Below are 23,161 nucleotides of genomic sequence, written 5' to 3'. Positions count from 1 at the left end.
TGTTTTTGTTGAGCCAATAATTGTGCCTTGCGCCTCTCCTCCATCCTTAGAATAATATCAAAGAGGTCATGCTCAAAACCTGTGGCGTTTACGCCGAATAATTTGCAAGCTTTAACCATCGTAATTTTAGTCCACCTTGATGTTTCCACCACTGTTGGCTTGTCTACCGCTTGCATGCAAATATCTTCTCTATCATGCCAGGGAAGAGGGAGAAATTCACTAAAGGAATGTAGTGAAAAATCTGAATCCAAGTCATTCTCAGAGGGGCGAGAAGGTGGCTCCGATTCGTCATCTGCATCGAATTGGGAATAGGATGGTTCCCCCCTTTCTTCCTTGCCCTGAATAGATGATGCTAGAATTTCTTCTGAGAGAAGATCGAAAGAATTATGATGCTCTATGGAATAATCCCTTAGCAAACAGGGATCGTTATTATTAATAACAGACTTTGCCTTCCAGGTTGGATAATAGTTGGGCCTTTTCCTTTGCTTTGTTTTGGGCCTTTTGGGTAGTAACCACTTTGATGGCCCAATAAACTTTTTCCTTTAACACCTTGGTATTTAGGCTGCTGCTGAAGAATGGGTTTTGTAGGGCCAGATGAATTTAAATTTGGTCCCCTTACCTGCTTCTTCACTGGAATTGGGTCCCACAAAGTCCTGTCCCTATCAACTTTCACGCTACCCAATATTCCTGAGTTTATCTCTGCTGTATCTGTTGACAAGTGATGCTGGCATGGACCAGTGGGTAATGGGGTTGCCCGGATCTCCGTAATTACCACAATTTCAAATTCCATCCCCCCTGGATTAATCTGACCTTCGTCGGAACTTGGTTGCCGGTATTTTTAACACATAAACGAGCCCAAATAAGGTGACTTCTCTTTCTAGTGTCTTCATCTTCCCCGACGTAGCCACCACACTGATCCCCAATACTTCTGAAGGTTTCCGTTGTCCATGCACTTAGGGGAATGCCAAAAACTTTGATCCAAAGAAACTCCGGACAGCTGGATTCTGATTTAGTACCAAGGTCCTGTGACCACCATTGCAAATCCAAATGTCTCCCATTCCAGAACCAGCTCCCAGCCTTAATTCTCATCGCTTCTTGTCTCGAAGGAAGTTCGAAAAGAAAGGTTTTGCGATCCATTGGGGTAACTTTCAGGCCAGCTGTAATTTTCCATCGACCCAGGAACCATTTTTGAATGGTTTTTGTGTTAGGGCTAATGTTGAAAGGGTCATTGAAGATACCTATCAAACATCTGGAGAGTGGGTGTTCTGGGTCTTTGAGATTAGTAGTGGATGATGAAGACAGATCTGGCCAGCTCTCAATTTTAGCCGCTTCAAAAAATGTCTTCAAAAGTGGGGATGCTGGACGAAAAGGACCAGTGATGTTGGAGTGCCCTACAAAACGAAGAATTTTTCCTGCAAAATCCACCCAACCGCTGTTGTAATTCACCTCTGGAATGATCACCGCCGACTTCCTTTCACCGCACCATACCTCAATTCTAAGAAATCTGCCGTAGATATTGAAATTCTGATACACCCTGTAGAGATATTGTTGCTGTTTTCTACCCCATCTTCTGTAGAGATCCCCTGCCCCCCGTGATGCTTGCCTCATAGCATCACATATCCACCGAAGATTGTTCTCATCGATGTTGATTCTGCTGGTGAATTGTTTGCTCCTTTCGATGAGGGAGAACCATCTATTCTCTGTGTCCCCCATGTTGACGAGTTCAAAAGATTTTTCCCTTGAAATGAAAAATGCTTGCTTGCCCATGGTAAGAACCAGAAGGTCTTTCCAAAAAAGTTTTAGAAGGAGAGAGAAAAGGTGGGCACATCTCCCAAGTCAGAGTGAAAAGTTAGAGAGAACATTTTTTACAGATGCTTTTTTTAATAGAGTTTATATGTATTAGTTTGAGCGTGTGTGGATACTACTATCACTTGTCATGTTATGAAGCGATTGCTCTCTACCCTGGGTTGCACTTGCCATTTGTAACCTGTGTTGGGTAAAATGTTCAGTGGAGACAGACGTTGGAGTCTAAAGGATTTAAATTGAGTAGGACCAAGACAGAATACTTGGAGTGCAAGTTCAGTGGCCTACCACGTGAGGCTGACGAGGAAGTGAGGCTTGGTACTCAGGCCATTCAAAAGAAAGAAAGTTTCAAGTATCTTGGGTCTATTATACAGGGAGATGGGGATATCGACGATGATGTTTCACATCGTATTGGTGCAGGTTGGATGAAATGGAGGCTCGCCTCTGGAGTCCTGTGTGATAAGAAAGTGCCACAAAAACTTAAAGGCAAGTTCTACAAAGTGGTGGTTAGACTGACCTTATTGTACGGGGCGGAGTGTTGGCTAGTCAAGAAATTTGACGTTCAGAAAATGAAAGTTGCGGAAATGCGAATGCTGCGGTGGATGTGTGGGCACACTAGGAGGGATAGAATTAGGAATGAAGATATCCGAGACAAGGTGGGAGTGGCATCGGTGGAAGACAGGATGCGGGAAGCGAGGCTGAAATGGTTTGGGCATGTGAAGAGGAGAGACACAGATGCCCAGTGCGAAGGTGTGAGAGGTTGGCTATGGACGGTTTCAGGAGAGGCAAAGGGAGGCCGAAGAAGTATTGGGGAGAGGTGATTAGACAGGATATGGCACAGTTTCAGCTCACCAAGGACATGGCCTTAGATAGGAGGTTGTGGAAGACTCAGATTATGATAGAAGGCTAGGTGGTTAATCCTTTCACCATAGTAGTTGTAGTTTTGCTCATTTGTTTATTGCCATTTGATTTCTGCATTTGATTGCTGCTTATATTTGTTGGGCCGTTGTACTTTGGTTATCTTAGTTATCTATAGTAGTTAATGCTCCTTTCTTTTCGGACTGTTCTACCATGACTTTCTCGCTTTTATTATTCTTTGCTTTCATATTGTTTTCGATATGCTTGGTCCTATCTAACCTTTTGTCTTGTTTTTCCTCTCCTGTTCTCCTCTCTTGAGCCGAGGGTCTTTCGGAAACAGCCGCCCTACCTTTCAAGGTGGGGGTTAAGTCTGCGTACACTCTACCCTCCCCAGACCCCACATGGTGGGATTATATTGGGCTTGCTGTTGTTGTTGTTGTTGGGTAAAATGTTCGTATACAAAGAACATTAAACCATGAAATCACCAAGTGATTGGAAGAGAAGACAAAAATTACTCAAAGCAGGAATACCTACCTGTTAGTCAGAAATAGTACATCGCCATAGCAAAAGTCGAGCCAAAATTGAATTACCAGAGAAACTAATTGTTGGCTAACAAGTCCACTTCCTTACTAACTGCAAGGTAAGAAAGATGCTTTACTAATTGGATATGCGACTCAACATGTGAAATACAAATTGTTTTCATCCGTGTTTCTGCACTTAAACTAATTTTTTAACTGATTTATTATGTTCTTTTTTTTTTTTTTGCCTCATTTGGTGTATTCTTTAATTTCATTTTCTTTTAATTAATAGCTCCCTGTTTTATTTTAGAATAATTTTATTTTCATCTCCATAACTAAAAAGGCAGTTCACTTTACGGAATCTTCGACACTTTTTTTTTTTTTAGACAGAAGAAAATTGGGTTTCGTCATAACTTTGTAGCTTCAATATGCTCCATTAAGGTAAGTAATCGTATGGTTCCAAAGTTTTATGGATGATCTATATGTTATTGTTTTAAACTGTGAGTCTGATTGCACATTTTGAGGTTCCATAATTTTGACTCAGGCTACTAAATTCGGGATTTATGAGGTGCTAATTAGCAATAAAGCATTAAAGTACGATTCACAATACATGATACTGCATTTGTTAAGTAAAGATGCTACTTTTCTTTCTACTTTAATATTTTTCTTTTACCAGAAAGCGTACATTGCACTTCTTAATTTTTGTATGGAGATATTAGCTCAAAATGGCAGCAAGTTATAATCTTTGTAAGCATGTGATGTGTGGATTTGGAGCATAAGTACTATCTTAGCCTATATGTAGTTCAAGTTCAATCATTTACTTTGTCCACAAAAGAAAGTTCTATCATTTGGTTATTCTTGAAATGCAGGTTTCTGTATCGAAAAGAATCAGAAAATAAAGTAATGTTTTAAGTAGACATCAGGTAAAGAATGAACTCAATTTATTGAATTTTACTCTTTTTAGATTGCTGGTTATGAAAGCTGAGGATTTCAAGGATATTTTCCATTTTTACTCTCGAATAATCTAATTTTGTTCATGTAATCTCTCTCTCTCTCTCTCTCTCTGCAGGTCGTTGTTGATGCATTTAGTAGAAATTTGGCCAAAATTTGACCAAGCAATGGGGCATGAAAAGTTATATAAGGTCAATGCTATTATATCATGCCTTTTATATGAGATACTGCTGGTTTGCTTAACCATAGACTCGAAAAAATGAACAATAATACCAAAGACTACATTCCTGAGTACAAGGTTGGGGAGAATATGACATTGCCATGGCTGCTCTGTGCCTCCATGAGATGCCGGTTGGCATCAATATGCTCTCTATATATTTAATAAAGTTGTGGACTTGGTGTTTGGGTTCACTCCATGTAGTTGATGTTGTTCTGGTGGTTAAGTGATAAATGAGTGAGTAAAGTTTCTTTGACATATCGACAGTTACACGTTCTAGCTACTGAAAATGCATTTTCATAGCCTTGCATCCTCGGATATGTTTTATTATATAAGTGAACTGGTGTTGTTGAATTATTTTTACCTTGAGAAAATGCAAAAGTTGGTTCACAGATTCTTGAAAGCTAATTGACAGGGTTATTTAGTGGATATACTAAAACTTCTGATCTATATAGTTTTACCCTCAAGTTAGAAAACATTTAGAACGGGTGCGTAAATAATCTGTTCTGGTTGTGACTTTTTCCAGGGGACTTCATACAGGCCATCTAGACTGCCACCAAGACACTTCAGCTATAAGCATACAGGTTAGACCATGCTTATCTAGGAAGCGTTATCCTTTCAGTTATGATAAATGTTCCTCTCTGGTCGAACTAAAATGGACCATGCCTGCAGCAAAAGGAGCTGTTTGTAGAAGAATCCAACTGTTGAATACAATTTTTACCACGGCCTGTGAATATTCCTAACATAGGACCATTGAACCAAAAAAAGTTGTGAACTCATAAATGGATCATTCCCTCCTCGACTTTTTTTATCTATTCTCTGTATGTCCATAGCTATCGTCAAGTTTAACTCACGATCAGCTTTTACATTGACATTGACTTATTACTTTTTAATTTGATCTTCAACTTATATGCATCATATGTGAAGGAAATTTCACCCATTAATGTTAGTCTATTTGCAGCTATTTTACATCGTCGTGGGATTGTGGAGGAGATATCCCTGCGTACTGAAGGAAACTATTGTGGTAGTTAGTACTAATATAAGGCAGAAATTGAAAGTTTGCTTCAGAAATCATTTTTTAGCTTTGCTTAAATGGTGCAATAATGCAGACAAAATATTACTCCAAGATTTTTGATGTTTTTAGCTTTTAATTACTAAAAAAAAAAAAAAAAAAAAAAAACTAATTGATACATCCTCTATTTTAGTGGAAGTTGTACCGGATAGGTAAAGGTATACACCCAACTTTTTATATGGCACTCTGTTTGTGAATTATTGAGCTCACTGAAACTAATGCTTTGGCCAAATGATAATTGAGGATGTATTCAATTCGTATCATGTTGAGTTTTCCACTATTGAGATAATAAAACTCCTGAAATTTGACTGTTTCCCATTTTCTTTCAGAATTTTTATATTCTCGACTTTTGAATAATTAGAAGAAACTGCAAGTTATTAATCTTCTGTTATAGAGGAAATTGTGCCACAAACAAGTTAAAGGTATTAGTTTTGGTACCATAATTTCTAATACTTCACCATGTGAAAATTATGGAACTCTGAAAATTGTTCTACATCATGAAATCAGTTGACTTCATTTACAGTATCATCTTTAATTTGTTTCATTGATCACCTTCACTTTTTCCCACTTATTTGGTTAATAGTGGATGTGGAGAAACGTGGAAAAAGAAGGATGATGATAAACAAATCATTCAGCTACACTTAAGAGGACGGAGTTTCCAGAGAGCATTGGTAACATATAAAGGTAGTGCTCATATATTTTGCTGATACTGAAATGAAGCGGCCAATTTACCGGATTGATACCAGGGTCGACACTTCATTTAGAAGCTGAAGGCTCATGTCGTAGTTCAAAATGAGGATGTGCCCTCATGCGTCGAAAGATTTGAAAACTCTTAGCAGTTGATGCAGACTGATACCCGAGATTTAAAAGCTTCAAGGCTCCATGTGGTAGTTCCAGATGAGGACATATCCTCATACATTAAAGAATTTGAAGAATTCTGATTTGTTAATTCTTTAGTTTTGTTATGTTTTCGCAGTAGAGTTGAAAAAAATGAGTCTGTCAGATATTGAGCACGGGCACGCTCTATCAGTGTTCTTGTCAAACTTTAGTTTAACTTTTGAGCTTTTCATCTGTGCTTCTTCTAATATGCTTAGTTGCATCCTTCTGTAATTTCTTCCTTTACAAAAATCATAAGCTATATTATTTCGAGAGACATGGTGGTTCACATGGGCAAAAAAACTATATGTATAAATTTACTGGTGCTTCAATCTTTGACTCTTTGAAATGGTATTTTATATCAAACTGAGATTGCAACGTTAACGTGTTGCACCTTCTTTCTCCATTTTTCAGAAAACTAAAATAGATAGGGACATGTCTTGAAAGATACTTGTGAGCTGGTTATGCCTTTTGGTCTTTGAACAAATCTTTCTTCAACTAAAGCAAAAGCAGCAAGCAAAAAGACATTCTTAGAAAATTTCACCATTTTCTTGTGTAAATTAGTCTTGATGGGAAAAATATATTTCGGCTTGTTGCTCCCATTTAAACACATCTTGAACAGAAGGATATGCAGTCATAACATGTTTTTCATTCTTAAGAGTTAGAATTGTTATCAGTTGATTAATTTTACTAAGCTTCGTTTTGTTTTGTGCTTGCTACCATCCTATTCTTATAGGATCATATTTTTAACTTATTGTAGTTTTATAATTATCACTTTCTAAATTATCAGACCGTGAAGTGATATTATTCGCATTAAAGTACATTTAAGCCAGAATGTCGGGCCAGCGCTTAGCGCGGGCATCACTATCTAATATACCTATAAATATGAGTTCTCGTTAAATTTTCTCACAATTCTTGCTAAATATAAAAATCAGAATTTCTTTAATATTAATTTGACGGAAATAAAAAATTCTTACTTTTGATAAATTTAAATGATGAAAACTGATAAATTTCAGGGACTATTTAGACTTGCCTAACAGTAATCTTTTTTCATTTTTCGAGCAAAAGCCCACCTTTTAGAAAAATGTAACACGTGTCCAATAATCGAATTTATTTACCTAATTACCCCTGAGTAAATGCGGGATTCTTGCAGTAGCCCTGTTCGTACACCGACTTTGCCGGAAGAAATAAAATATTCTTTCCTTCACAATTTACGTGACAATTTTTTTCTTTTAGGCTATTTAAAACAGAATGTCATTCTTTTATATTTAAAAATAATATAAATTTATGAGTGAATCAACTGCATAAATATTTAAGACTTATATTAGATCACTCAAAAAATTTATTTTTATTTCTTAAAACTCCAACAACATTTAAAACAAATTTTGTTCTTAAAGTTAGGTTTGGTGTCTAATCAAATAGTGTCTATAAAGTCTTAGAGAAACCGACAGTGTGTTGAAATCTGTGCCTATAATAAACAAACTAAACGGTCCGCGTACGGGCCAACACTTTAGATTATAGTGCATTTATGTGTATGTAGTTGTCTTTGAATAGTGATTATATATATATATATATATATATATATATATATATATACACACATAGATAGAGAGAGAGAGAGTATATATTATGTTCAAAACATGATTAATATAACATTGTAGTTTGTACTCCGTATCTAAAATTTTATTATATAAATGTTTGCTACGAATACAAAATCGGCAAATTTATTAATATTTTTTAAAAGAGAAGACTTGTTTAAAAGGAAACTATTTTTCTCTTTTTGAGATAAAACAATAGCAATATTTAAGCATCAGTTGATACTTTCAATTTTAATTCGATTAATTTAAAGGTGTAAAATACTTATTATTTTTTTATAAAATTTTGATTTGGATAATTCTAATTCAAATTATTAAATTAATTTTACATGTTTAAAATGAAACAAAGTAGAAATTGATTTTCTATTTAAACGAAGAAATACTATTTTTAATTTTTTGATAAATATTCTCGGTTTAGCTCATATTACTTATCATGTTGTCTTTTGGATGGTTTTTTAAGAAAACGTCGATTAGAATTATAATTTGACTAATTTATCTTATTCATTATTTGATCTCCATTTGATATATTTTTTACGACATTAATCTCTTTTCACATTTATTAAAGTAAGAATAAAAATAAAAAATAATTAAATTCTATCTTATTTTAAAATATAAATATTTTAAGTATATTTATTTTAATGAACATAACAAATAAATGACATGGCTGAAGCAAATACAATAATTTAATATGTAGATTAGATCTGAGGCTAATATAAAAAAAACTGTATGGTTTGACTATTTAACTTTTTGAAGAAAAGCAATTTCATTTGCTCCCACTTATGGATTGATACGCACGTGGCAATGAATCCATCATTATTGACTCAATGAGATACTTTGAAAATTTTATGAATATTGTTTGAATTTTTAATATGGAGTGCACTTTTTTTTTTTGACATTATTAATTTGCACTATATATATATATATATATATATATATATATTATGTTCAAAATACGATTAATATAACATTATAGTTTGTACCCGTATCTAAAATTTTAGTATATTAGTATTTACTACGAATACAAAGTCTGCACTTTTTTTGACATTATTTTTTTTAATATGGGGTTCACTTTTTTTTTTTATATTGCTTAATTTTGTTAATATGAGATCTACATTTTTTTACAGTGAGTTTTTTTCCTCATCTTTTTTCTTTTTGTACCACCCTTGAACTCATGACCTAGTGATGTGGAGAGAACTCCCTCAACCACTTTGAACAAGAGTGACCGATTTACAGTGAGTTTGGAGATGATGGATTCCACCTTTTTTTTATATTGCTTGATGTTGTTTAGTATGAGGTCCACTCTTTATGGGGTGCACTTTTTTTTTGACATTATTAGTTTGTACTATTTTTATGCATATAATATATATACATATATTATGTTCAAAACACGATTAATATAACATTGTAGTTTGTGTTCTGTATCTAAAACTTTATTATATTAGTGTTTGCTACGAATACAAAACCAACACTTTTTTTTAACATTATATTTTTTTAATATGAGGTTCACTTTTTTTTTTATATTGCTTGATTTTGATAATATAGGGTCTACTTTTTTTTTCCTATGAGTTTGGAGACGGTGAGTTCCACTTTTTTTTATTGTCCGGCATTGTTTAGTATGGGGCCCACCCTTTTTTTAAGGGACAACGGACGACGAAGCATGAGTCTAAATCCATGCTTTATATAGTTTTTTTTTTATATTCCTTGGTGTTGTTTAGTATGGGCCCACCCTTTTGAACATTATTAGTTTGCACTATTTTTATGCATATAATATATATATATATATATATATATATATATATATATATATACACACACACTATGTTTAAAACACGATTGATATAACATTGTAATTTGTGCTCCGTATCTAAAACTTTATTATATTAGTGTTTGCTATGAATACAAAGTCTGCACTTTTTTTTTTGACATTGTTTGAACATAGTATATATATATATATATATATTAGAATTATGGGGCCCACAATTTTTTTTTGCACTTTTTTTTTACATTGTTTTTTTTTAATATGGGATTCACTTTTTTTTTTTTTTTTTATATATTGCTTGATTTTGTTAATATGAGATACTATATTCAAAACATGATTAATATAACATTATAGTTTGTGTTCCGTATTTAAAACTTTATTATATTAGTGTTTGCTATGAATACGCATGTGACAATGAATCCATCATTATTGACTTAATGAGATACTTTGAAAATTACGTGAATATTGTTTGATTTTTAATATAAGGTGCACTTTTTTTTTAACATTATTAATTTACATTTTTTTAATATTAATTGTTATTTAATATATATGGTGGAACGGATGGATATATATATATATATATATATATTAGAATTATGAGACTCACAATCTTTTTCAATATTAATTGTTATTTAATATATATGCTACTCACAATTTTTTTAAATTGGGACGGACGAGGACAAAGTGAGCACAACCGGCTTTCTTAATAGTAGATAGATAGAAATGTTTGCCTTTGCTCGTCATTGATGACGACTTGGTAGATATGATTGTCGGGGGGCAGAACTTAAATACTTAACGAAGTGAAGAAGCTAGTTTTTATTCTGACAAAATGGACACAATTCAAATGATAGTAACAGTATCTTGTTCTGCCATAGTAATTACTCTGTTTGTGTGTCTATGGAGAGTACTGAACTGGATTTGGTTCAGTCCAAAGAAGTTGGAGAAATTGTTGAGAAAACAAGGTCTAAAAGGGAATTCTTACAGATTATTGTATGGCGACATGAAAGATCAATCTGGGATGATTAAGGAAGCTAATTCAAAACCTATGAATCTGTCTGATGATGATATAGCTTCAAGAATGGTGCCTTTCTTTGTTGAAATCATCAAGAAATATGGTATGTTTTCTAAAACTCAAAAAGATTTTTACACAATCATATCACTTATTCAGATAAATACAGGTAAATCTTTTGACAATACTCTTGTGAAAACATTAACTAATTTGTTATATACGATTAAATTCACTAACTTTTACACCGTCGGTCAGTGTATATAACTTAAGTCCATTCACAAATCTCTCATTCGTTTACGTGGACGGAGGTAGGATTTGAAGTTTTTCCATTATGAACTTGAAATCAAACCCGCAGCTCTTTTTAGTTACTTCGCAATTAAACATATATACATACTTAATAAACTACCAAATACAAATATGGAGTTTAGGCATAAGAACCCTGTAGCTCTACAATCATTTGAAATGATTCATTTCCTGTATTGAAATATCCTTTTCTGATGAATTTTTCCAACTGACTTGTATACGGAGGTTAATTTGTCAAGATTTTGAATTAAAGTTTATTTTTCTTGTGTAAAAAAAAAAAACATGTTTCATCTCGGAGACATCCATTTTTTTTTGTTGAGGTAAAGTATAGTTGTCTTGACAACATGTAAAGTGCGTAATTAGAAATTGTTTCTTTTAGTTGACCGCCTCAACTTTGTTTTTAGGCACTAATCAGGGGCGGAGCCAGCGTATGTCCAGGCGGTTCATCTGAACCCCTCGGCGAAAAATTACAGTTTATTTTTAAAGTTAAAATTATTTTATTATGTATATATAATAGATGTTGAACCCCCTGACTTCTTCGTACATTTACCTTTTAGAATTTTTGAACCCCTGGATGAAAATCCTGGCTCCGCCACTGGCACTAATGTTGAAAGAAGATTTAGGTACTTGCAAGATTTTACTCAATTCCTTACCTTTATGTGTAGGAAACTTTTGCAGGGCGTATGTAGTTTGTTTTAACTTTCGTCGAATTTGATGAAGTTTTAACGAGCCTGATTTGCTTATTTCTTGAAGATCACTCTGTTCATTTCCTTCTAATTTTGGTTGTATAAAAATTCATTTCCAAATTTGTACTAGTAGTAATCGTGAGACATATGTTTGCAGGGAAAAATCCTTTTATATGGTTGGGTCCGAGACCACAAGTATTGATCATGGACCCTGAGCTTATAAAGGAAGTATTTTCCAAAAACTATTTGTACCAAAAGCCTCATGGAAATCCAGTAGGCACCTTATTTGTACAAGGACTAGTAAGCTATGAGAAAGACAAATGGGCCAAACATAGAAAAATCATCAATCCCGCTTTCCATCTGGAAAATTTAAAGGTTTGTCATTGCTTTCTTTCCCCTCTTCCTCCTTCGACTTGTTGATTGGTCAACTAGAATTTATTATGTTCGCAATTCGTACTTAATCCACCTTGAATAAAATGCGGGCTCTTGCATCTCTTTCAATCTAAACTTTTATGTATTCTGCATATGACTATTTCGAGTAATTTTTGTTATCTGACTTGAATTAGAATGGCGAAGAAGGCTCTTATGGTTCTATAGCGTCGAATCTCGTTTAGAGCATCGTTCAATGTTCTAGATTGTTCATCCGCCATATTTTCAACCTGGACTTGCATATATTCCGCATATGACTATATTGAGTGATTCATGCTAACCTAGGTTTAGTTTTGTTGGGTTAAAACGGCCCAAAGATACTCTTAGATGATGTGATATTGTCCGCTTTGGGCCAAGCCCGCATGGTTTTCCCCAAAAGGCCTCACATCACTAAGAGTATCCAACACCTTATAAGTAGCTCATTTTTCTTGTCAAAGTATTCACAGTCACCGAAGCCTAGAAACTGCGTCCACACTCCGCCATCTTCATACTCGTCCAGCTAAACCATTGGCTCTTCGCCCAATTTTTGGGCTTAACGGTCCAAAGATACTTTTAACATGATTTGATATTGTCCGCTTTGGGCCAAGCCCGCATGATTTTCCTCAAAAGGCCTCACATCATTAAGAGTATCCAACACCTTATAAGTAGCTCTTTTTTCTTTTCAGCTATCAATGTGGTACTTTATTTTACAACCAACAAATTTATGGTTCAAATAAGTCGAATCTTGTTTGGATCATCCTTTGTCAGGAACCTTTTTTGCGTAAGTTCCTTGGCTTGGGCAGGGCATTTGGTCCATGTTGCTTTTCCTGCATCCAGAGAGGACTATGTTCGGTGGAATAATTTCTTAGATGTACTACATCAAAGTGGATTTATTGATTATAAAGAGATTCGTTATTCCAAATTGCTTCACTTTAATAGTTATTTGAACACAATTTTGTTTGTTTGCACCAGCACTTAGACTAGAGGGTGATGGTACCACTATATATGTAATTATGTATTCCTAGTTCTGTTCAAGCATTAGTGTCATTGACATATTTCCTCTTTAACCATTTTCACGAACAGCTTATGCTTCCAGCTTGTTACTTGAGCTGTAGTGAGATGCTTAGCAAATGGGATGACATTGTATCCATTGAAGGTTCGCATGAGATAGATGTATGGCCTCACCTTCAGCAATTGAGTAGCGATGTGATCTCTAGGACAGCTTTTGGCAGTAGTTACGAAGAAGGTAGAAAGATATTTGAACTTCAAAAGGAACAAGCTCAGCATTTTCTTGAAGCTGTGCGCTCAGTTTATATCCCAGGCTGGAGGTAAATTAATTCTCCTAAGAATTTGGAAATTGTAGCTGCAGTATTCTATTACAAACTGCAAAGTTTATTAGTAAATGCAAATTGATTAGTTCTGATTTTTGTGAATGCATTTTGGTTTTCGGTTTTATAAAAGATTTTTGCCAACAACGAGGAACAGAAGAATGAAGGAAATAAACAAAGATGTTTGGTCCTCAATTAAAGGTATTATTGATAAAAGATTGAAGAAAATGGAAGCAGGGAACGCCAATAATGAGGATCTATTGGGCATATTGCTGGAGTCGAATTTTAAAGAAATTGAACAGCACGGGAACAAGGATTTTGGAATGAGCATTGAAGAAGTCATTGAAGAATGCAAGCTATTCTATTTTGCTGGCGCAGAAACTACATCAGTATGGCTCCTATGGACTCTCATATTGTTGAGCAGGTATCAAGATTGGCAGACACGGGCCAGAGAAGAAATCGTGCAAGTCTTTGGGAGTCAGAAACCAGATTTTGATGGATTAAATCGTCTAAGAGTTGTACGTATTCTAGTTTTGTTGGTTCAATTTATGTGCCATGGGTATTTACTTTCATTGTTAGTGCTATCGCTTGAATTTTAAAAGACGGGAGCTTTGATACTGGACTAGAAGATGCTATGGTTTCCTTAGGAACGACGGGGACTATCCTATAAGCACGTGTGAATTTCGTTTGATTATCGGTAGGATGAGACTTGAACTTATGATTTCTGCTTACTACGACACCATATTGAATTGTGTGACCATTTCATATCAGTTTAAGCTATAAGATAATTATGTCTTCAATAGGGGGATACTCTCATTTCTGGAACTTCTCTTTATATTGTTTGCAAACTATAGGATTACTCCATTCATAGGAATTAGTTTAGCCACAAATATTTAACGAAGTCAGCAAAGAAGCCCCGACTTCGGGATAAGAGGTGACCCCTCACCAGGCCCGAGGGACTGTTTATAAAAAACACAGGTCTTTGAAAAATCGTAATACCATGTATGGGTGCTAACGCCTGCTAAGTTCTAGAAGGTCAAGGAAGTTTGACTTATGATAGGGGAGCCGACGACTGAAGCCCCCGTGAACGGCAGCGATAACTATTTTGGTAACTTCTTACATTTCTCGTTCATGGTAAGATATAACTGATGGAGGAATTTTTTTTTGCAGGTTACGATGATCTTGTACGAGTCATTAAGGCTATATCCCCCGATAACAACACTTACCCGACGGGCTAATGAAGACATTGCACTAGGAGAACTATCTCTACCAGCTGGTGTATTTGTCTCTTTGCCAGTAATCTTATTACATCATGATAAAGAGAGATGGGGTGAAGATGCAAACAAGTTCAATCCAGAGAGATTTAAAGGAGGACTATCAAGTGTAACAAAGGGTCAGGTCACATATTTTCCATTTGCTTGGGGTCCTAGAATATGCATTGGACAAAATTTTGCCATGTTAGAAGCGAAGATGGCTTTGTCTATGATCCTGCAATGCTTCTCTTTCGAATTGTCTCCATCCTACACACATGCTCCTCAATCTATGGTAACCATTCAGCCTCAATATGGTGCTCCACTTATTTTCCACAAACTATAAATTGGTATTTTTGTGAGAGGTGTCTTGTAATATATTAGAGTTTATTCAGACTCATCGTGGGCGGAGTTACAATATTAGATACGGGTTTCGATGAACTCAGTAACTTTTGCTTAAATCTTGTATTTGTATCTGTATCTGGAAACTCATTAACTATGTATAAATATTTAGTTGCAACCTCAGTACTAAAATGAACTATTGGTTCGGTGGCAAGTTCATAACTCCTAAACTTTAAATTTCAATTCCGACGGTGATTTGGTTACATGCTTTTCACATGGTTTTAGTGTTGGGAGTTCATGGAGAGATGGAAGCATCAAGATTTGGTTCAGACTCCTCTGCAAGAGGAAAAAACCTCAATATGTTTATCCTTTTCGCGGGGCCGTCTCAATAAGATTGGAGGCCTAAAGTCAAACTTCAGATAGGCTCTAATTTTTCTTTTAAAAAAAAAATAGATAGTCAAATATATTTTTATTTAAAATCTACTTTTATAGTTTTTTTTAGATGCGAAGTCATTAATTACTGTTATATAATCGTCAAAAAAGTTTCTTCTCTCTCTCTTCTTCTTTTTTTGATAAAATTTTTGTACTCCCTCTGTTCAATTTATATGACACAATTCGGATTTCGAGAGTCAATTTTTTTTATTTTTATCGTGAATTCGGACATATAATTTTTAAGTTTTTTGAAAAATAATTTACATATTTAAAGCTACATAAAAATAATGTAAGTCACAATAATTTTTTAAATAAATTAGCCATAAAACTTAATAAAAATGGGGCTCAAAAAATTTGGCGGCGTAAAGCCATTGCCTTAGTGGCTTTGGCCTTGAGCTGACCCTGTCCTTTAGTTTAGTGGGGCCAGGTCCCCGTGTTCCAATTGCAAAATGCCTACAGTTAACAACCACCGACATGTCAAGATTCAAATTCGAATATTTTGCTGCCGGTGGAACATATATTCAGCTTATAAAGTGTCACCTAGAGACATCAAAGAAAAAAATCAAGATCATCTGTAAATGACAAAGCCACACTTCCCTTAAAAGGGAGATTTTAAAATATTTTGAACTTTAATAAACAGAGCTACAAAAGAATGCAGCGTTCAAGGTATTGAATCAGTTGAGTAACTTCCAACAAGTGTTTGGAAAATTCATATAAAATAACCTGAGAATAAATATGTATATAAAAAAGATATCTTTATTTATTGATTTGAAATAAATAAAAATAAATTTTATTCTATGTCTATCTAGTGAGCTAAATCCTAATAAAGTAAATGTGTATACCAGCTATCGGCACTTAATGAGACTCAATAATTCTTTCACCAAAATTGCAACGAGGTTTTTGAAAAACATAACGTAGAAATATCAATAAATTATATTCCTTTACTATAATCTCTATAAGATGGTACTACTAATACATATACTACCATTTACTTCCTCGTTTCAATTTATGTTAACTTATTTCCTTAAGAGTTCATTTAACTTTAGGAAATAATTTACAGCCACACAATATATATGTGACTCATCTAACACCATAAATTTAAAAGTTTTCTCTTAATTCTTGAACTCCACTCCCGATCAAATGAATTCACATAAATTAAAACGGAGGGAGTATGATTGATTTGTTAGAAAATAAAATAAAATCAGAGCCACTCATGGTGTCTTGGGAAAAAAACTGATAGTGGTTAAACTCGTCACTGATCACTGATGACGACTCCGTAGACATCATTGTAGGGGCGGAAGTAATACTTAACGAAGTGAATGAGTTGTGTGGATAACAAAATTTTACTGAATTCAAATCCACAGCAAATTCGGATTGTATATTAAATTCAAAATATACTAGTCCACATAAGTATTGTGGATTAATTATGTAAGTTCAGTCAATATGAATTTAATTAATGGTCCAATTGCGTTGGACTAGTTTATTGATTTGGGCTATAATTGATGAGCCCACTTTGCTAAGTCTAAGATGTCATCTTATTCAAGAGGCCAAATCTAGTGACACGTGTCAAAATGACGTGGCATGTCAAGTCAAATAAAAGAGCCGATAGGATTATGCCACATGTCAAAATGACAAAGTATAACCTAGTCAAATAAAAAACTAATAAAAATGCATCACGTGTATTAGTGACATGTCATGACCAATCAAATATTACCTTCAGATTGGTCGAAATGAGTGTCCTTCTCCATCCTATAACTATAAATAGGAGTGTTCATAATTAAGAAAGGGACAGAATTATAACAAGAAGCCGAGGAGAGCTCGTGTATAAATGGACACAATTCAAATGACAGTAAAAGTATGCTGTGCTGCCATAGCAATTACTCTGTTTGTGTGTCTATGGAGAGTGCTGAATTGGGTTTGGTTCAGACCAAAGAAGTTGGAGAAGTTGTTAAGGAAACAAGGTCTAAAAGGGAATTCTTACAGAGTTTTGTATGGGGACATGAAAGATCAATCTGGGATGATTAAGGAAGCTACCTCAAAGCCTATGAATCTGTCTGATGATGATGTAGCCCCAAGAATGGTGCCTTTCCTTCTTGAAACCATCAAGAAATATGGTATGTTTTCACAAATCCCTCATTCATATTCCTGTGTATGAAATCTCTTTTTCTATGAGTTTTTCCAATGAAGAGTTGGATCAAGATTTTGAATTATACTTTGCTTTAGTTGTGTGGAAAGAATCACGTTTTAGAGGCGGAACAAGAATTTCAACCTTATGGGTCTGGATTCTAGAATGATGACTTCAAGTCTTAATAACTGGGTTCAAAATCTGGTTTGTTTACATGTTTAATTAATTTTCTAACACAAATATATTGTTTAAGCAAAAGTTACTGTACAGTGTGTACTCAAAGTTGCTTCTTATGCCGAGGAGAAGAATGCTATGTTGCAGAAGATAAGACATAATTAAGGGCGTGTTTGGTACGAAGTAAAATGTTTTCTCAGAAAATAAGTAATTTTCCTACTCATTTTCTTGGGTTTGGTAAGTAAGTTGTAAAAATGTCATTTTAAAAGTATTTGCATATATTCAAAGCAAAAACACTATAAAGTTTTTGAACAAGGAGTGCAACTTTTCGTGGTGGGGAGTACGGATTGGAAGGTGGGGTAGGCCGGTTTGGGGGGAGGGGCGGTTGGGTGATGCAAAAAATAAAAAAAAGAAAAATTTGTAAAAACTTTTTAAAAATGAAAACTAACTTTTTTGAGGTTTGGGGGGTGTAAAAACCAAGAAAAAGGAAAACTTGTAAAACTTTTTTAAAAATGAAAATTAATTTTTTCTGGAGGGTGGTGGGGGTGGGTGGGAGGAGGGGCTGGGTGGTGTAAAAATCCAACCAAAAAAAAAGTTTTTTTTGTGGGGTTGGGGGGTGGTGCTGGGGGTAAGAATTTTTTTTTCCATTTCTTATAAATTTTTATAAAAGTAAAATAAAATATATAAAAAGAAAATTCAAAGGGGGGGGAGGGGGGTATTGGAGTGGGGTTTGGGATGGGTGGTGAAAGGTGGGGTGGTGGGGTTGAGGGGTTTTGGGGTGGTGGGTGGAGTGGGGTGGTGGGGAGGGAGGGGTGGGGTTGGGTTTGTTGGTGTGAAGGTGGAGTTGGGGTTGTGGGGGTGGGGGGTGGTTGGGGAATGCATCAGTGTTGGGGGTTGCGGGGGGTGGGGCTTGGGGGGTGGTTGGGGAATGCATCAGTGTGCTTTTGTTAATCCAGAAAATGTTTTCCCTCAAATTTTTATGGAAAACATTTTCACCTATTTGGAGGAAAACATTTTCCTTAATCTTTAGTGCAACCAAACAACATTTTCCGTTATGCCAAACACACTCTAAATAAATAAAAAGTGTGCTTCTTTAAACCGTTTTTAGCTTTATCGGAGCAGGCGGAGAGTCTCACGGCCACACACCCATTGTCGACAAGAATTTATACGTGTGCTTGACTCATAAAAAAGAACTAAGCCCGCACATGAGGGTTGTGTAGAAGACATAATTATGTCAATAAAAGGTGTGCCCCTCTAATATCTTAGGCTTTTAGATAAGGTCACACTCTTGAACATGTAGAGCTAAAATTATTGATGGTCATCTCTCCAACAGTGTCCACTTTGTGGAATTCTATATCTTATATTATGAAGGTGCACATGCTGGACCTCAAATTTTATAACATAGTCAGTGACTACGTCTAACCGTTCTTTAAAAAACAAAAAAAAAACAAAAAATGGGACAATTAACATACAGCGTGCTCGCTACGACAAGTTAAAATATACTGATAATGTAAAAACAAAAAAAATACATTAGTGTAAATATGCATAAACAAGCTTGCATGATTTAACTTAAAGTCCTTCATGCCTAGGAACAGTTTACAGGGTGTGTTTCCTTTTAACTTTTCCATAATAAAACAAAGTGAAACCTCTTTAAGAAAAGTTGATGAAGAAACCACTGTATATGTTGCCTGTATGGTCTTGGTTATCATAATGGTTCTGATTATTTGAAGAGATAAATTATTAAAAAATCACCTTCTTTTTGAAGTTAACGGTTTACTGTTAGCACTAAAAATAATCAGGTTAGTCAAACAATGATTATGACTAATGAAGCTGATTTAATTGAAAGATGGTCATATCAGCTAACATAATCCAAATTAAACTTGTCCTTACTCTAATTAAAAGATTGGTTCTTCCTCTTTGAAAGTGAAGGTTTTGAAAGATTGGATTTGATGAAGTTTTAATTAGCCTTCTTCTCCTGATTTGCTGATCTATTGAAGATAACTCTGTTCATGTCTTTCTAGTTTTTGGTTATATAAATGTTCATTTCCAATTTGTACTAATAGTTATACCTGAAAGTCTGAACATATGCTTGCAGGGAAAAAATCTTTTATATGGTTTGGTCCAAGACCACAAGTATTGATCATGGAACCTGAGCTTATAAAGGAAGTACTCTCCAGAAACTACTTGTATCAAAAGCTTCATGCAAATCCATTCGCCACCTTATTTGTACAAGGACTAGTAAGCCATGAGGAAGACAAATGGACCAAACATAGAAAAATCATCAATCCTGCCTTCCATCTAGAGAAGTTAAAGGTTTGCCATTGCTTTCCTTCCCCTCTTCTTCCTTCAACTTCGTGATTGGTCAACCAGAAATTATTATGTTCGCAATTCCTAATTAATCCACCTATGGATAACATGCGGGATCTTGCTTCTCTATCTTTTTTTTTAAGCAATTTATTCTGTTAGGATTCACCCTAACAGAAATTTTTATATACAATCAAAAAACTGCAGAAGTCCAAAAAACAAAACAAAGGAAAAAAAGGTTCAAAGAAGCAAAATGAAAGCTAGGAAACTTCTAATGCAACTCTATGCATAATCCTTCTTGTCTTGATCCTTAAATTTGGAATTTGTGTCTTGTTTATGTTGAGAATTCTTCTTCCTTGTATTGGCAAGCATGTAAAATCTGTAAACTGTAGTAAATGTGTGTTCTCCATTGCATAATTTGCCAAATAATCAGCTAGCTGATTTCCTTCTCTCAATATATGAACAATATGACTCTGCAGTTCCTCCATGATATTCTGAATCTTTTCCAGCACATCTGTCAGTTCCCAGAATCATTTGTGTAATGTTGGCTATCTTACAATACCTCATTGCTTCTTGAATTGCTATTGCTCCAGCCTCTATGTTTTTGCTTCTCTATCACATTTTTACTACTATGTATTCCTAATATGTTTCAAGTGCTGTGTCATTGACATGTTTCCTCTTTCACCATTTTCTCGAACAGCATATGCTTCCAGCTTTTTACTTGAGCTGCAGTGAGATGCTGAGCAAATGGGAAGACATGGTTGCAGTTGAGGGCTCACATGAGATAGATATATGGCCTCACCTTCAGAAATTGAGTGGTGATGTGATCTCTCGGACGGCTTTTGGCAGTAGTTATGAAGAAGGTAGAAAGATTTTTGAACTTCAAAAGGAACAAGGACAGCATTTTCTCAACGCTCTACGCTCCGTTTATGTCCCAGGCGGGAGGTAACTTAATTCTCCTAAGAATTTGGTAATTGTAGCTGTTGTACTCTATTATAAGAAACAGAGTTCATTAGGAAATGCAAATTGATTAGTTCTAATTTTTGTGAATGCATTTTGGTTTTCTGTTTTATAAAGATTTTTACCAACAAAGAGGAACAGAAGAATGAAGGAAATAAAAAGGGACGTTCAGTCCTTAATAAGAGGTATTATTGATAAGAGATTGAAGGAAATGGAAGCAGGGGATGCAGATAATGAGGATCTATTGGGCATATTGCTTGAATCGAATTATAAAGAAATTGAACAGCACGGAAACAAGGACTTTGGAATGAGCATCGAAGAAGTCATTGAAGAATGCAAGCTATTCTATTTTGCTGGCGCAGAAACTACATCAGTGTGGCTCCTATGGACTCTCGTGTTGTTGAGCAGGTATCAAGATTGGCAGACACGGGCCAGAGAAGAAGTCTTGCAAGTGTTTGGGAGTCAGAAACCAGATTTTGATGGATTAAATCGTCTAAAAGTTGTGAGTATTCTAGTTTTGTTGGTTCAATTTATGTGCCATGGGTATTTACTTTCGTTGCTATTGCTATTTCTCGAGTGCTTGAATTTTAAAAAGCTGAAGCTATGACGCTGGACTAGAAGATGTCATGGTTTCCTTAGGGGGGGGGGGGGTTCTCTTCTAAAAGCACGTGCTTCTTTTGATTATCGGTGGTGTGAGACTTGAGCTTATGATTTCTTCTTGCTCTAGCACCGTGTTGAATTGTGTGACCATCTCATCCATCAGTTTAAGCTATTAGAGAATTATGTCTTCAATAGCGTGGATAATCTCATTTCTTGAACTTCTCTTTATGTTGGTTACAAGATAGAGGATTACTCCATCCATAGGAATTAGTTTAGCCCCAAAAATTTAAGGAAGTCAGCAAAGTACCCCCGTAACTTCGGTAAAAAGGGGTCGTAGCGACCAGGCCTGGCGACTACTTACCAAAAACACAGGTCTCAGCAAAGTCGTAAGACCATGTATGGGAGTTGATGCCTGCCCATTGCAAAAGGTTAAGGAAATTGGTGACTTTATGATACGGGAGCCGGCGACCGAAGCCCCCGTGAACGGTGACCGTAACTATAATGGTAACTTTTTATGTGTCTTTTTTTTTTTTTTTTTTTTATTACATGGGGGTAGGGGAGGGGAAATAGGGAAGGGGATTACAGTGTGGGGATTCAAATCCTCACCAATAAGGTGAAAATTCAGGTAGCCAACCAACTGAGTTACTAGATCCCTACTACTTTTTATGTGTCTCGTTCGTGCTAGATATAACTGATGGAGGGAATTTTTGTTGTAGGTAACGATGATCCTGTACGAGTCATTAAGGCTATATCCCCCGGTAACAATACTTACCCGACGGGCTAATGAAGACACTGCACTAGGAGAACTATCTCTACAAGCTGGTGTAATAGTCTCTATGCCAGTGATCTTATTGCATCATGATAAAGAGATATGGGGTGAAGATGCAAACAAGTTCAATCCAGAGAGATTTAAAGGAGGACTATCAAGTGCAACAAAGGGTCAAGTCACATATTTACCATTTGCTTGGGGTCCTAGAATATGCATTGGACAAAATTTTGCCATGTTAGAAGCAAAGATGGCTTTGTCTATGATTCTACAAAGCTTCTCTTTTGAACTGTCTCCATCTTACACACATGCTCCTCTGCCTATGGTATTTGTTCAGCCTCAGTATGGTGCTCCGCTTATTTTCCAGAAACTATAATTTGGTAGTATTTGTGAGAGGGTTCTTGTAATATGGAGTAATACATTTTATTCAGACTCGGTTCAGGGTGGATTTACAATATTAGATATGGGTTTGGACGAGTTAAATAACTTTTGCTTAAACCTTATATTTGTATTAGGAAACCAGGTAACTACAATGAGCTATGAATTTGATGGCAAACTCAGAATCCATAAACTTGAAATTCTGGATCTTCTACCAGAAATATATTATTTTGCTACTGTGGATCAGAGGATCTCTCACTTCCTCCTCTTCTCTCTCTCTCTCTCACTATTTTGCTAGTGTTTTTTTTTTTAAATATTCTTTAGTTACTCCGCAGGTCCTTGTCCTTTGTTTCATGTTACAGAGTATTATTTATTGTCTCTTATTCATCGGTGTAGTTACTGTTCCTTTTTCCTATTTGACCTGCTTTGTTATTGCTTTATTCTGAG

General features: G+C 35.3%; 2 protein-coding genes across 2 annotated transcripts; both read left to right on the top strand.

The window, feature by feature from the left end:
* The first annotated feature begins 10,343 nt into the window (after positions 1-10,343).
* On the top strand, positions 10,344-15,158 carry LOC132617618 (cytochrome P450 CYP72A219-like). Its single transcript, XM_060332664.1, has 5 exons — positions 10,344-10,764; positions 11,805-12,022; positions 13,139-13,383; positions 13,517-13,901; positions 14,554-15,158. Exons 1-5 carry the CDS (start codon positions 10,479-10,481, stop codon positions 14,977-14,979), a joined length of 1,560 nt encoding a protein of 519 aa, XP_060188647.1. The 5' UTR covers positions 10,344-10,478; the 3' UTR covers positions 14,980-15,158.
* Positions 15,159-17,149: 1,991 nt separating this feature from the next.
* Positions 17,150-22,957, top strand: LOC132620279 (cytochrome P450 CYP72A219-like). The gene is made up of 5 exons (XM_060334952.1): positions 17,150-17,521; positions 19,802-20,019; positions 20,711-20,955; positions 21,088-21,472; positions 22,287-22,957. Exons 1-5 carry the CDS (start codon positions 17,236-17,238, stop codon positions 22,710-22,712), a joined length of 1,560 nt encoding a protein of 519 aa, XP_060190935.1. The 5' UTR covers positions 17,150-17,235; the 3' UTR covers positions 22,713-22,957.
* Positions 22,958-23,161: the final 204 nt, after the last annotated feature.

This window comes from Lycium barbarum, chromosome 11, assembly GCF_019175385.1.
Source record: "Lycium barbarum isolate Lr01 chromosome 11, ASM1917538v2, whole genome shotgun sequence".
NCBI classification, from domain to species: domain Eukaryota; kingdom Viridiplantae; phylum Streptophyta; class Magnoliopsida; order Solanales; family Solanaceae; genus Lycium; species Lycium barbarum.
Note: the sequence above shows the minus strand (reverse complement) of the source record. Positions and strands in the feature narration are given on the sequence as shown.